Genomic DNA, 12741 nt, shown 5'->3' with positions numbered 1-12741 from the left:
GCCAGAAAGAGAAACAGCCGAGATCCCCATCACACACCAGGGGCTGTGGCCTGGGCCCCCGGCTGCTGCAGGGGAAGCCCCTCATTCCACTTAGCACTGCAGCAGCAGCCACAGGGCTGGGTGAGGATGGGATTCCAAGAGGCTGCTGGCTTTGGCCTGCTGTGGACATCACCACAGGTCTTGGTCCCTGTGATCAATGAGAGGGGCAAATGTGCTTGCTCCACAGCCACCTGTCAACCTGAGAGCAGAGCCACCTTTTCCAAAAGGCCGAGGTGGGAGCCCTTGAAAAGGGCTGGGGCTCAGAAAGGGTCATGGCCAATGGATATGCCTGGCCCACACACTGGCTGTTGGAGAGGAGAGTACAGGTGGGGCTCTTGGCTCCTCTCTGCCCCTCCGTTTACTGCAGAGATTTTCAGGAATACAGCCAGACTTGTGAGACCCCCCAGCCGGTTGGGGCGGGAGTGAGGACTCCTTGGACAGGATACTTGAAGAATGTCATCACTGCACGTGCCTGCTCACTTGCCTGCCTGGTGTCCCTCCATGCCACGGGACTATCCTGTCCTCTTCCTCGTGCCCTCTCAGTCCAGGGGGAAATGCGTGGAGCCGGTTGGCACCACTGAAGGGAGAGCTGGCGGCTGGCTCTGGAGCCCCTGCCTGCTGTGTCCAGGAGGCCTGGTGCTTCCTTCAGCTCCTGTAGAGCCCCCCTTACACTTAGTGCCTGACCCCATTCTTCCGTGGGAAGTTTTCATGGCACTTGCTCAGGGTTTACTGTGCTTCCTGAAGGCATATGACTTGGAAGAGTTCTGGAAAACAGCCACATGATGTCCTGCTGGATGAGAACTGGGCCTTTTTCCCCGTGTCTCTGCTGCTCACCATGCAGTGTCCAGGTCCTAAGTCTTCCTCTGTGCTGTGCCCTCCCCCTGGCTCATCTGGGGACTGTGGCTTCTTGTCGATGTCCTAGACACTGTTTTCGGGTCTGCTGGTTCTTTTTTTCTGATTCTTTAATGTTTTCAGCAATTTCACAGAATGTATGATAGAAGGGGACACTACCACATGGCCGTCGTCTGTCGTCTGACTGCTCGAACTTCTCACTGGTCCACGTGGCTGTGGCTGCACCTCCTGTCCACAGTGGGGTGTGGTCAGTGGGGTGCTTCCTGGGCTCTGCATTCTGGGACTGTGGGCTCATCCTTGCAGGTTCTGCCTTTGAGATTCTCAGCTGTTGTGAATGAGGGCCTGCCCTCCAGGAAACTCCGCTCACTGAGAGGACACAGCCAGCAAGGCGCCCTCAAACGCACACTTCAGAGTTCCACCTCTTATGAGGAGTTGTAACGAACTCTTAATTCTCCTTTTTCTTGGGCTTTGAAGGAAACCTCTGGAACCTCAGATGCTATACTCCAGAGATTAGTGCAGGCCAGGCAGCCCCCAGCTCTCTCCAAGTTCTCTGCAAGAAAACCCTGGGGAGCCATTCAACATGTCAGCAAGGGTTGCGGTAGGGGGCGGGGTGGGCTAGTGGGCAGTCAGTACTCTCCACTGCAGGCCTCTGGGAAGCAGCTGTAGGAGAGAAAGGCTCAGGCCTCATGAGGAGGCTGACAGCGTGCAGACCAAAAGCCACCTCCAAGGAAACCTGCCGCTGCCCCTGTGAGCAAAGCCAGCCCAGCTGGGACCTTCAGGGTCACCGGTGCTATGGGCCACCTGTTGAGCCTCCTGCAGCATCTCCAGAGACTTGCAGCTGGGGCTTTGCCACACCTGTGTGAGCAGAGATGGCCTTGAGTGAGCCTTTGCTCAGTGGTGGGCCCACAGTTCTGCGTAGAGCATCTGGAGAGCTCTGTTCCCAAGAAGGAGCCTTGTTCCACGGAGGGAGCGTGGCATGATATCCCCTCCCAGCTCTGGCTTCTCTGGCCTATCTGTGTCCCGAGAGTCCCTGGCACACTGGTCTGCAGTGCCGGCCAGGGACCTGTGTGGTCACAGAGGAGATGGCATGGAGTCCAGCCCTCAGGGGCGTTGGGCCTGGGCTGCCTTCACTCTATGTTAGAGACAACCCTGAGAAGCAGCAGGTACGCACGGACCAGGAACACACAGAGGAGTGCACAGAGGTGGAGCTTGGGCCAGCACAAGCTCATGCGGCTCTGAAGGAAAAGTGATGTTTCTCTGCGAGGTGATGCTGCTGCTCAGGGGAGGGGCGCCCCTGCCTCCAGCAGCCAGGGTCCACAGGGTGGGGTCTCTGAGCAGGTACTACAGCTCCAGCATTTGAGTCTCCTGAGGGCATGTTGTTGATACAGGATGGCACGTTAAGGGACATGTGAGGAAGGGTCTGAGCAGGGCCAGGAGGATCAGGACCCAAAACCTCCAACTCAGGAGAAGCACACCCTGACAACACAGCAGGCAGGCCTCATGACAAGGCGGCACTCGGCGGCCCAGCCCCAACTGCAGACACATCTCAGCTTTCATCCGCACCTGCCCACGAAACACAGGAGGAAGACACTGGGCAGGGCTAGTGGAGTGCCCACCCAGCCCTAGCCACCCAGCCAGCACTCCAGCATCAGCCCGGTCCAGTTCCCCAAAGTCACGCCTTACCACATGTTGGCTCTGGGTTCTGTAAGCATCAACAGACATGCATCTATACACATGTGCAACACACAAGGACACACACGAGCACACACACAAGGGTACACATGAGCAAAACATGTGTCATGTATATATACACATGTGCATACACATACTCACGCACATGTGGCACAGATACACATGCAGATATTCACACACACATGCACACATATACACATTTGTTTTGCTTCTAAATATCTGATTAGGCTAAGGAAGTACAAGCTAGACAGACTACATTCACCATCTTTGCTCTGCATTCTGCATCAGACCACCATATGTAGACATGGTCACGGTTTGGAGGTCCTCATAACCAGCTCTGGGGACACGTGCAAGGGTGAAGTGACTTCACATCAATGTTCACATGGGCACATGTGTACCTGAACCTATGGGGGGTAGCTTTCACTGTCACCCACCCAAGACTCCCCAGCATGAGACTACAGAGCTGTGTAGACTCCCTGTGGGCTCCTGTGTGCCAGGGCCTGCTCCTGGAGTGGCAGAGCCTCTCTCTGGCCTCTGCCTGGGGACACCCATGTGGGCATCACCTGCATGCCCTACACAGCTGCACCAGAACATGCACATGAAGAGCGGCTACTAATGCAGACATCCTCACACGCTCCAGGATGCACAGCCTCACGGTCAGGGGAGTCGGGCAGCAGGAAGGAGGGGCTCAGACCGCCTGGGGCATCAGCCATGGGGGGAGCAGACAGTCCAGCTTGTCCTGTCTGGACTTCGTGGGATTCGCCAGTGGCCGCTCTGCCTGAAGTGGTGGCCCTAGATACTACCCAGCACACTGAGGCCACTGTTCTACCATGTTTCCGTGTAAAAAGAAAAGCAGACAAACATGGTTTGGAATGAATCTGGATCTTTAGCTACTCAGATGGTATGAGACCCTAGGAGGGGAGGGCTGGGACCCTTTCCTCTGCCCTGCAGGCTGACATGCCCACTCTGTCACCATACCTGCATTGTCCTCATGCTGAAAGAAAACCTGGGGGGAGATACCACCCCTAAGTCACCCAGATGGACTCGCAGCCTTCTCTTGACACAGACATGTCCTGAATTTGTACAACTGTGCCCTCTGAGTGCCTGCTGGCCATGAGCAAACCAGACATGACCTCTGGCTTCCTGGACTTTACATCTAGTGGTGACAGCCATACAGGCCAGTGCATAACTGCACTGTGGGTAGGGTGGGTGCAGGTGGGCCCAGTGTCCCCACCTGGGTCCCCACTGGGGTCCCTGCTTGACCAGTATGGAGACAGCCCAAGGTTCTGGGCCCACACACCCACATGGGATGAGGTGGACTAAAGCTACAGCTGCCACCGGCCTAAGGCATCAGGTGCCAGCCGTTTCTGACGGGAAATTACCCTGCACTCCTGCTGAACTGATGACTTGTATCTCTTTGAGATTTTTCACAAACATGATAACCAATTTCACGTGTACCGTAAACACTCTTCTTGATTAGGACGTGAAAGCAGCACCCGCGTGTGGACAGTGACAAAGCGGCTGCTATCCCACGTATCTGTCAGGAGCCGCCCAGCCGCACGGATTCCACCGTTGCCGCAGAGACACTGTGCTGATAAAGAAAAAAGAGCCCGGAAAATCAATGCCCTCGGAGCGCAGCGGCTGCTAAACACACAGAAAACATCTCCATCCAACAGGCCAAGTGCTTCGGAAATTCCCAAGCCCTGCCCTGGGACAGCCAAGGAAAATTTAATCTCTCCAAATCCTCACCAGGGCACTCCATCCTGCGGCCCTGACAGCCACACTTATAATTAATTATACAATTTCGATGGGAATATCGACTAAACAAAGCTATAAATCATAGAAAAAGTCAATAGGCATGGACACATTCAATCATGTCCCGGCCAATGATTACTACTCTTAAAATACAATAATTATTTTCAGGAGCCAGCTTGAATTAAATTTCTGTCAGATGGGTACAAGACCGGTGGTTGATGAAGGATGCGATGGATTTTGGGGGCTGCGTCCGGCGCAGGCACATCCATCCTGCGGACGTAGTTTGTTTTTAGTGCTCGCAGCGCAGCGTGTTTAGCCAGACCATGAAGATGAGATGATCTCCAACGCTTGTTGGCCGTTTATCTTGTCCCCTCCAGGGCTGCGGGCACGACTCTCCAGATGCTGGGCGTGACTGGCGGTGGGTGATTCCTCTGAGCACTGTGGAACTTGGGCAAGAGCCTGGGCACCAGTGTTAGCCAGATCTGCAAGACACTTCTGAAGGCCGCGTGTTGGTCTCAACAGGAGGATGGGTGAGGCGTACCCCAGGTCCCGTTCATGCCTGGCTCTTTGAAAATGACGCAGCCCTGCCTGGGCAGGCACAGGGCTTGGGGTTCCCGGGGCCTGCACGCCCAGCCTCACTCACTGCAGACAGGCACACAGGCCTCCGGGACGCCGGTCTCCACTTCAACTCGGTGGCATTTTCTTCTATTAGAATCAATTCAAAAGTTCTCCTGAAACTTCAAACTACTTGCTTTTCTTAAAAACAAAGTCATACAGTAAACGTGAACTTCATTTACGGTAGAATGTCCATCTTCATGACTGCTCTAAACGCCCTTGGCACTGTGCCGACCTCCCTTCTGCTTCCAGAAGGCGCACACCTCCATTCACAGCACACCCAAAGCCAGGCGGTGCTTCTCTCTTGGCTGGTGCAGCCTCCTCACCAGGGTCCTTGCTCCCTCTGCAATGTTCTGGCCCTGCAGATACCCACACCCCCTGAGGGTTCCTCTACTCATTTCTTGCCCTGCACAGGGCCCTCGGTGATCTTACTCCCCTGACTCTGAGGAGCCTGCTCCGCGGGAGGCCCACAGTACTCCATCTGGCCTTCTCCAAGCTGAGATGGACATGCAGCCCCCACATCTCCTTGGGCATTCAATCTCCACACAGGCTCACCCCTTGCCTCTACTGAAGTGAGCTGGGATGCCACCCTGCTCAGGTGGACTGGATGACAGCCACTGCCCTAGCAGAGCTGCCCCTCTGGGGGAAACTGCACTGAGCTCTAGGTCTGCAGAAGGGCACCAACAGCACTGGGGAGAGTCAACCTACTAGGTCCCAGCGGCCCAGGGAGGAGGGGTGCAGGGAAGTGCTCTGTCAGAGGCTGCTGGCAGAAGTGGACACTGGGGAAAAAGCACAGGGACTCCTCCTGCAGACAAGCAGAAGTCAGGCCAGTGACACCAGCATTCTGGCTTCTGAGGCCAACAGGCTTGCTTACACAAAGGATGCAAAGTCCTGATGTGACCAACCAGCAGCAGTGGGGGCATGAGCGGGGAGATCCTCCAGCAGGAGAGAGGTGGCAAGCCAGGAGGAGGACCGGTGGCACTGAGCAGTGGGACAGCTGTGGACGGGGCTGGGTGCGTGGCCAGTGCTAGATGTTACCTCCCAAGCAATGAGGCAGGACAGGGGCCGGGGGCTGAGCGGGCAAGGCAAAGGATGCAGTCCTGGGTCACTCATTTTTGTGTATTTCGTCTTCAGTGCTGGGGTTGACACAGGGTCTTGCTAAATTGCTCAGGGCCTCTCTAGGTTGTTGAAGCTAGCCTTGAACTTGTGATCCTCCTGCCTGCACCTCTTGAGTTGCTGAGGTAATAGGTGTGTGCCACCACACTCAGCAGGACAATTGGTTTTGAACCATTCCAGGGACATGGGGTGGGTGGAATCTGCTGGACCTCCGGACAGCTCCCTTTATAGGGTATGCAGATGTGCCCTGGTCTCCTGTAAGCACTCTGTACACACTGACCTGTGAATACTCCCACACTTCATGAGAGGTACACAGAGACGGAGAGCTGGTCCAGGACAAGCCCATGAGTGTAAACAGCTCATAGCACCCAATCTGCAAGGCCACGGTCTGCCCTGGGCCTGCCCATTCACTTCCACCTCCTCTCACTAATTTGCCACCACTGGCAGCTGCCTGAAAGCAGAAACCCCCTCCCACTGCAGCCCCACAGGGGCCACAGTGGCTCCTCCACCTTCCAGGACTGAGTCTTCACGTTTCAGGAATCTCAGGAGCTGCTGCTAGATGTGACTGTTACTCTGCAGCCTGAACTTGCCCATAGAGGAAGTCTATGCCACAGAAACTGGCAAATGCACAAGTGCAGCTCTCCCCCAGCACTGTCCCCCATTTACCAGAACACAGCTCTGAGCACACAACAGGCATCCAGCAGGCACTGTATAGCCAATACGTTAAAAAGAGGACAAAACTGTTCCATGATGAAAAGTGACAAGAGGCAGATGTAGGCACCTCTCAGCGCCAGCTGTGCAGAGCTCTTGGAGGGAGGGCCAGGGCTTGGGACTGACGGCAGATTCTTGCAGCCAGTGTCTCTGCCAGGAACCCCCTCTTCACTGACCAAGCTGAAAGTTCCCAGTATCACAGACATCCACTTACACACGTGGTCATGCCCACACATGCACACACCTACTCGCACACACACATGCTCACACATTCACGTGAACATCCATATATGCATACACACCCATCACTTCGTGCAGGAAGTGCTGAGTCCACCAAGACACCCAGGACCTTGCCTCTTCCCTGGAGGGGTTTCAAGTGATGGGCTGAGTGAGCTTCATGCTGCCCGTGAACATGCACAAGGCCTGGGGAGCCCAGCCTAGCCCAGGTGCTGCATGCGCCTACAGGCCGTCCCCAGCCAGGATGGCCTGAACCCTTGGGAAGCTGAGGCCTAGGTGGTCCTGTGTAAGCAGCAGCCCTGGTGGGGCCCCACCAAGGACGCAGAAGTCACACAAGAGGAGTCCAGGGTCGGGAAACAGCTCACCGCAGTGCCATTGTCATCCCGGAAGACCTCCTGGTTGAAGTAGTCGAAAAGCTTCTTCTCCAGCTGCAGCACCACCTGCCAGGACAGAGTGGCCTTAGCACTCAGGGCGCCTGCAGAGGCTCCTCGCCAGGCAGGCCTGGCCGGGGGACACTCACCTTCCGGTCATTGTCTGACTCCCGGAATATCAGCTTCACAACCTCATTGGTGTCAGCGGCCCGGACAGTCTGCATGGTGGCCTTGGTGCATAGGGTCTGCAGAAAGACACCAGGGAACTCAGGTCACAATCAGGGTTCCCTGGCCACTTTCCTCGCGCCTGCTCTGATAACCTCCCCGGTTGCTCCTCACTCAGAGGGTGCGCGGTGGCTGTGGCTGCGGCTGCGGCTGCAGCTCTGTACATAAGGCAGGGTCTAGGCAGGCGAGTGCAGGCCATCCAACTGGCTAACGATTAAATTCAAGCCTTTCCAGAAAGTTCTTATCTTAAACTCAGGAAGACCATGGAGGTCATTCTCCCACTCCTCAAATGCAAGACAAAGCTGGAGACCCCAGGCAGAGGAGCACTAGCCTGGCAGAGCCCCTGCCCACACCACAAGGGCCTACCAGGACCACTTGAAGGGATGTGCAGGACCTGGGGGGGCCAGCAGTGAGGCCCCACACCCCTGGTCATGGGGATAGGGCAAGAGGGCACTCTCACAAAATGCTAGAGCTAGTAAACCAGGCAGCACAGGGCAGCACTGCCTGGGGCTGGCGAGGGTGTGTGGAATAGCAGTCTGTCCCGGGTTGGAGTCTGCATGTAAATTACACCTCACAAGTCTTCTTTTAAAAGAGAGAATACAGAATTTTTACTTTAAGGAAAGACCACTGTGAAAGTCTACCACTGCAGGACGACCAGCCTCCTACCCAGGCAGGCGCCCTGCAGCAGTGACAGGCACCTGCAGGTGTGGAGGGATGTGCACAACCTGGGTCACCGCTCCCAAAGCACACTCCAAGGGCAGGCCACTGGCATTCAGGGCACAGATCAGCTACCTGGGCCAAGCCCCAGCCAGAGTGGCTTTTGGACTCCTGTGTCACAAATCAGTCTGGCTGCCCCTGAAGAGGGAGGATTAGGACTAGCACCCAAACAACCCAGGCAGTTTGGCCACCCTGCTAGCCCTGTGTCCTGTGGAGGTCCTGGCCCCATCCAGATGCTAATGTGCTTAAGTGGCTTAAGCCCCTGCGTGAATGGGGAAGGCTCTGGGCTGCAGACTGCCATTGTGGCAGGCAGGACCCGGTCCAGGAAATTCATGGCTCTGTCTCCTGAAGGCATCTGCTAGAAACTTTTTAAAAAACTGCTTTATCTTACCACTTCAGGCAGCTCCCAAAGGACCAACATCTGATGGTCCCCTGGCCATGCAAAGGGCTGGCGCCCCACCCCTTTCTCCTGCACCCTCTCCCATGGAGCCACCTCATTCACAGGTTTTAAAGAAATGATCAGGGGCTGGCCCTTCCCCTTTGCCTTTCAACCCAGAGTCGTGACCACTCATGCAGAACACCGCCTGGACGGCCTTTCCGGCTCAACTACTACAGAAGGGATTTTGCTCTTTTGAAAGGAGGAAAAAATACCCCCAAATGCTATTTTTTAAAGGCCATCTAAGATTCACTGAATTATTCTTAGCTGCCTAAAAGGGCCTGGAAGAGCCTGTACAGAGCTTCGCTGGAACGTGATGGACAGTTTCCCCTGAATTTCCTGGAATGCTACGCACCAAGGTGCCCACCTATCTGTAGGCCGTGAGATTCTTGGTTTCTTCTTGTTTGCACAACCATCAAAGGATGCTTCCTGCACCCAGGTCTTCAGGCCCAGGGCACTAATGACAGTGGGAGAAGGCTGCCTTCTCTGCAGGCATCGCACTCTTACAGCCCATCTGACATGCACAAAGTGTCCCAGAGGTCAGATGCCCTGTGCACACGTGTGCAGTGGCCCAGCTTGACTCATCCCAGGAACTAAATCTGACCCTCAATGTCCACACAAGTGTTGTCAGAAATGCTGCCCCAAGAAGTCCAAAATCTATGAAAGGTAGGAGCTGTGGAGCCCAACTGCCCATACCTCTGAACCAATATTAAAGAGCCCTTTAGAAGACCTGAGTCAGACTGTGCCCTCTGGCAGACACAGTGAGTACCACAATACACGGGTTCATCTGGGGTGGCAGTGAGCCAGGGACACAGCCTGCAACCCAGAACAAGAACCCAGACTCCACTCACGAGCTGAGGACACCTCCTCGGCCAGGGGAGGCATGGGTGTCCAAGGAGCAGGAGCTTCTCAGGAGCAGGGCTGCCCAGGGATCTGCCAGGTGCCCAGTTAACACGTCCTTCCTGGCCTTATAGAGTCTGACTTGGGGAGCTCAGGACACGATGCACCTTTCAGGAAGCATATTCCTAAGGCCCATGGGATAATTTCTGGTCTATGGTGGTTAGAGCCTACCAAGCATCCAGGTGTAGGGGCACTTGCCTGTAATCCCAGCAACTCGAGAAGTTGAGGGAGGAGGATGACAAGTTCAAGGCCAGCCTCAGCAACTTAGCAAGACTCCGCTCAACAGAAAAAAGAAAAAAAAAAATAGATGAAGAAAGAAAGAAAGAAAAGAAAAAAAGGGGACTAGGGGTTGTGGCTCAGTAGTTAAGTGCCCCTAGGTTAAATCACCAGTGCCAAAAACAAACAAAACCAAAAAAGGCACAACAAGCAAAACTACATAAAAATAGATTTTTAAGATTTCGACCATAAATGGAAACCAGGTAAGGCAGCTCAGAGTGAAGTCACAGGACCACCGCTTTACAGCCATTCTTCACCTGTGAGCTGCTCGTTGTGGACCAGAGTTATGACTGTTTCCTGGGCACCTGTGTGACCCCCTCCAGGGTCAGGGGCCATTTCAGGAAGCATCTCAGCCTGCATCACCAGCAGCTGGTGAGATGTGGCTTCCCCTTCAACTCTGACCTCACGGGGCAGGCTCCCTCTCTCCCTGTCACTGCTTGCCAAGCAGCCCCATCAGCAGGGGCTGGAGGGAACAGGGCTCACTGATGAGCCATCCCCTGACATCCACCAAAAGGCTGGTGCCCAGGACCAGGCAGACAGGGACTCCCAGGTGACACCCTGATCAGTATGCCTTTTGGGTTTCCAGTACTAGAGCTGGGGAGGGCATGGCTGCCCTCAGCATCCAGCCACCACCTGTGCATGCTGCGCTTGCCTCCTCTCCATGCCCAGTGCCAGGTCCTGTGGGCAGCCAGGGGGACAGTCTTGCACTGGAGTTAGTGGGGGATCTGAGTGGGGAGCTAGTGACCCTGCTGGAGGAAGAACAGCATGGGTCAGACCAGAGCAGGTAGGGCACCAGGACCAGGCGGTGGTCTGGGTACCTGGGAGAGGCTGTGGGGGACTCTGGAGAGGTGGCCGGGACCAGGAGGGCCAGCAGTGAAGAGTAAGGAGATAAGGGAGGCCACCTAACCGCAGCAGAGACAAGGAAGCAGGAAGCAGCAGAAGACTGGTCTGGACTGAGGCAGGAACTATGGAGTGGGCCATGGAGAAGTGGATGTGGGTCCCACCCCTGGGGGACTCGGGTGGACACAGGGTGCACCAGCACAGCCAGTGGCCTTTGCTCCTCAGAGGCAAGAGAGTTCAGGTGTACCCACTTGGGAGAGCGCAGGCCACGTGTGCTCAGAGGCGTGCTTTGCATTAAGACACTGCTCGAAGGGACAGGAGGGCTGCCTCTCTGCTGCTGTCAGTGCCAGCACCTTCTTGGAGGGAGGCAGCTGAGGAGCTCCACTGCCCAGATCAAAAGTCGACAGGCCACAGGTGCTGCTGCTGCAGACCTCCTGGCAGTGGCCCATGCACAGGCTGCCCGGAGCCGCCTGGAGCAGCCTGGGAAGTGCAGCATAGAAGGACCCGACTCCTTACGTTGGCTTCTTCCAGCTACTGGCTCTGGCACAGCCTGTTCCAAAACCTGTGCCAGGGGAGCACAGGCAGGCTGGTAGGGAGGGCTCCTGGACACGTGGTCTGGACCTGGAGGCCACCGCACACAGCATTGTCTGGCTCAGGACAACACTTGGGGAGGGGTTGACAGTGCCATTGTTGGGTGGCCTGTCATTCACCAGCGGCAGCACAAAGAGGTGGGGGCAAGTTCCATCCTGACTTCAGTGGGCAGATGAAACCTAGCAGCCAGCTGTCGAGAGGCTGTTCAAGGTGCAAGAGACCCTGGCCCCACAAAGGGCCGGATGCTGCCCACTTCTTCACCTCCCCAGGAGCTGCCTCCTCTTGCTTCCCTCCCTGTGGGTCCACGGCTAACAGTCAAACAACCCAAACGCAAACTGGGACCTCCCGAAGGAACTGTGCTGTGACGCCCACGCCTGCCCAGCACTCCAGGAGGACATCCACAGGGAAGCACACGCCAAGTCCACTGCCCACAGCCCAGGGTGTGAGGGACTCTGGCTCTCCCTTGTGGGCCCTGGCTGACAGTGGTGCTCCCCTAGGTTTCCCGGGAGGAGCTGCAGCAGGTACCAGGGCTACGGGTTCTGACACATCTGCAGAGCAGCCACAAGTGAGTCGGCAAGTTAAAAGTAAACCTTAAACTTGAGAACAGCAAAACAATCCCCTTCCTTGAGAAGGCAGCTCTGTGCAGGCCACAAGGACAGACACCTGCAAACGCTCGCTGCTGAGCTCCTTATAGAGAAGTCTGCCACAATGGTAAGGGCAGAACTGGGGACCCACTCGGCCATGGCCTGTGTCACTGTGTGAAGGCCACTCAAACCAGGCAGCTCCAATGGGCCCCAGCACATGGGGGCACCCATCTGATGCAGCCCTGGGGCCAAACTTGGAGGGCATCTTTGACAACCGAGGCTCTGGGGGCCTGTCAGGTTGGAGATCCAGATGCTACTCCCAGGGAGCACTTCAGGCTGCAGTGACCTTGGATCACTGCTCACTTCCCCTTGTAGCAAGGGCAGAGAAGGCCCTTGAAGGCAAGTTTGACCCAGCACACTGCCTGCTGGCACCCTGCAGCCTTCAAGGGGTACCCGTGGGGTGTTGAAGGAAGGAGGAAGGCAAAGGATGGACCAGGAGGGGCAGAGCCCAGGCTGTGCTCCCTCCCACTGGAGATAAGGAGCAGCGGGCCTAAAGATACACTTTGCCAATTTTTCATGCCCATCCCTCTCAACGTGACCCTGCTCCTGAGCTTTTATCCCTCTGACAAGTTCACAAGGCAAACAACCAGACCCTCTGATAGCATGAAATTGGGACAAAGGCCCAGGGACAAAGGGGACAGGAGCAGATGGGCTGGCCAGGCCAAACTTCAGCCATATGCAGATGTTCTAGGATCTCTGAAACAAGATGCTTGTAAAACAAGGT

At 55.9% G+C, this 12741-nt stretch overlaps 1 protein-coding gene across 5 annotated transcripts in view; it reads right to left on the bottom strand.

The window, feature by feature from the left end:
- The window catches only part of Inpp5a (inositol polyphosphate-5-phosphatase A), a 176052-nt gene that overhangs the window by 15905 nt on the left and 147406 nt on the right, over positions 1-12741 (bottom strand). For all 5 annotated transcript variants that reach the window (XM_077105551.1, XM_077105550.1, XM_077105553.1 and 2 more), the window contains exons 10-11: positions 7538-7633; positions 7383-7457 (exon numbers count right to left, since the gene is read on the bottom strand). In XM_077105551.1, the coding sequence (XP_076961666.1) occupies positions 7383-7457; positions 7538-7633 (171 nt within the window). The remainder of the gene's footprint in view (positions 1-7382; positions 7458-7537; positions 7634-12741) is intronic.

The sequence above is a fragment of the Callospermophilus lateralis genome, chromosome 15 (assembly GCF_048772815.1).
Source record: "Callospermophilus lateralis isolate mCalLat2 chromosome 15, mCalLat2.hap1, whole genome shotgun sequence".
NCBI lineage: Eukaryota > Metazoa > Chordata > Mammalia > Rodentia > Sciuridae > Callospermophilus > Callospermophilus lateralis.
Note: the sequence above shows the minus strand (reverse complement) of the source record. Positions and strands in the feature narration are given on the sequence as shown.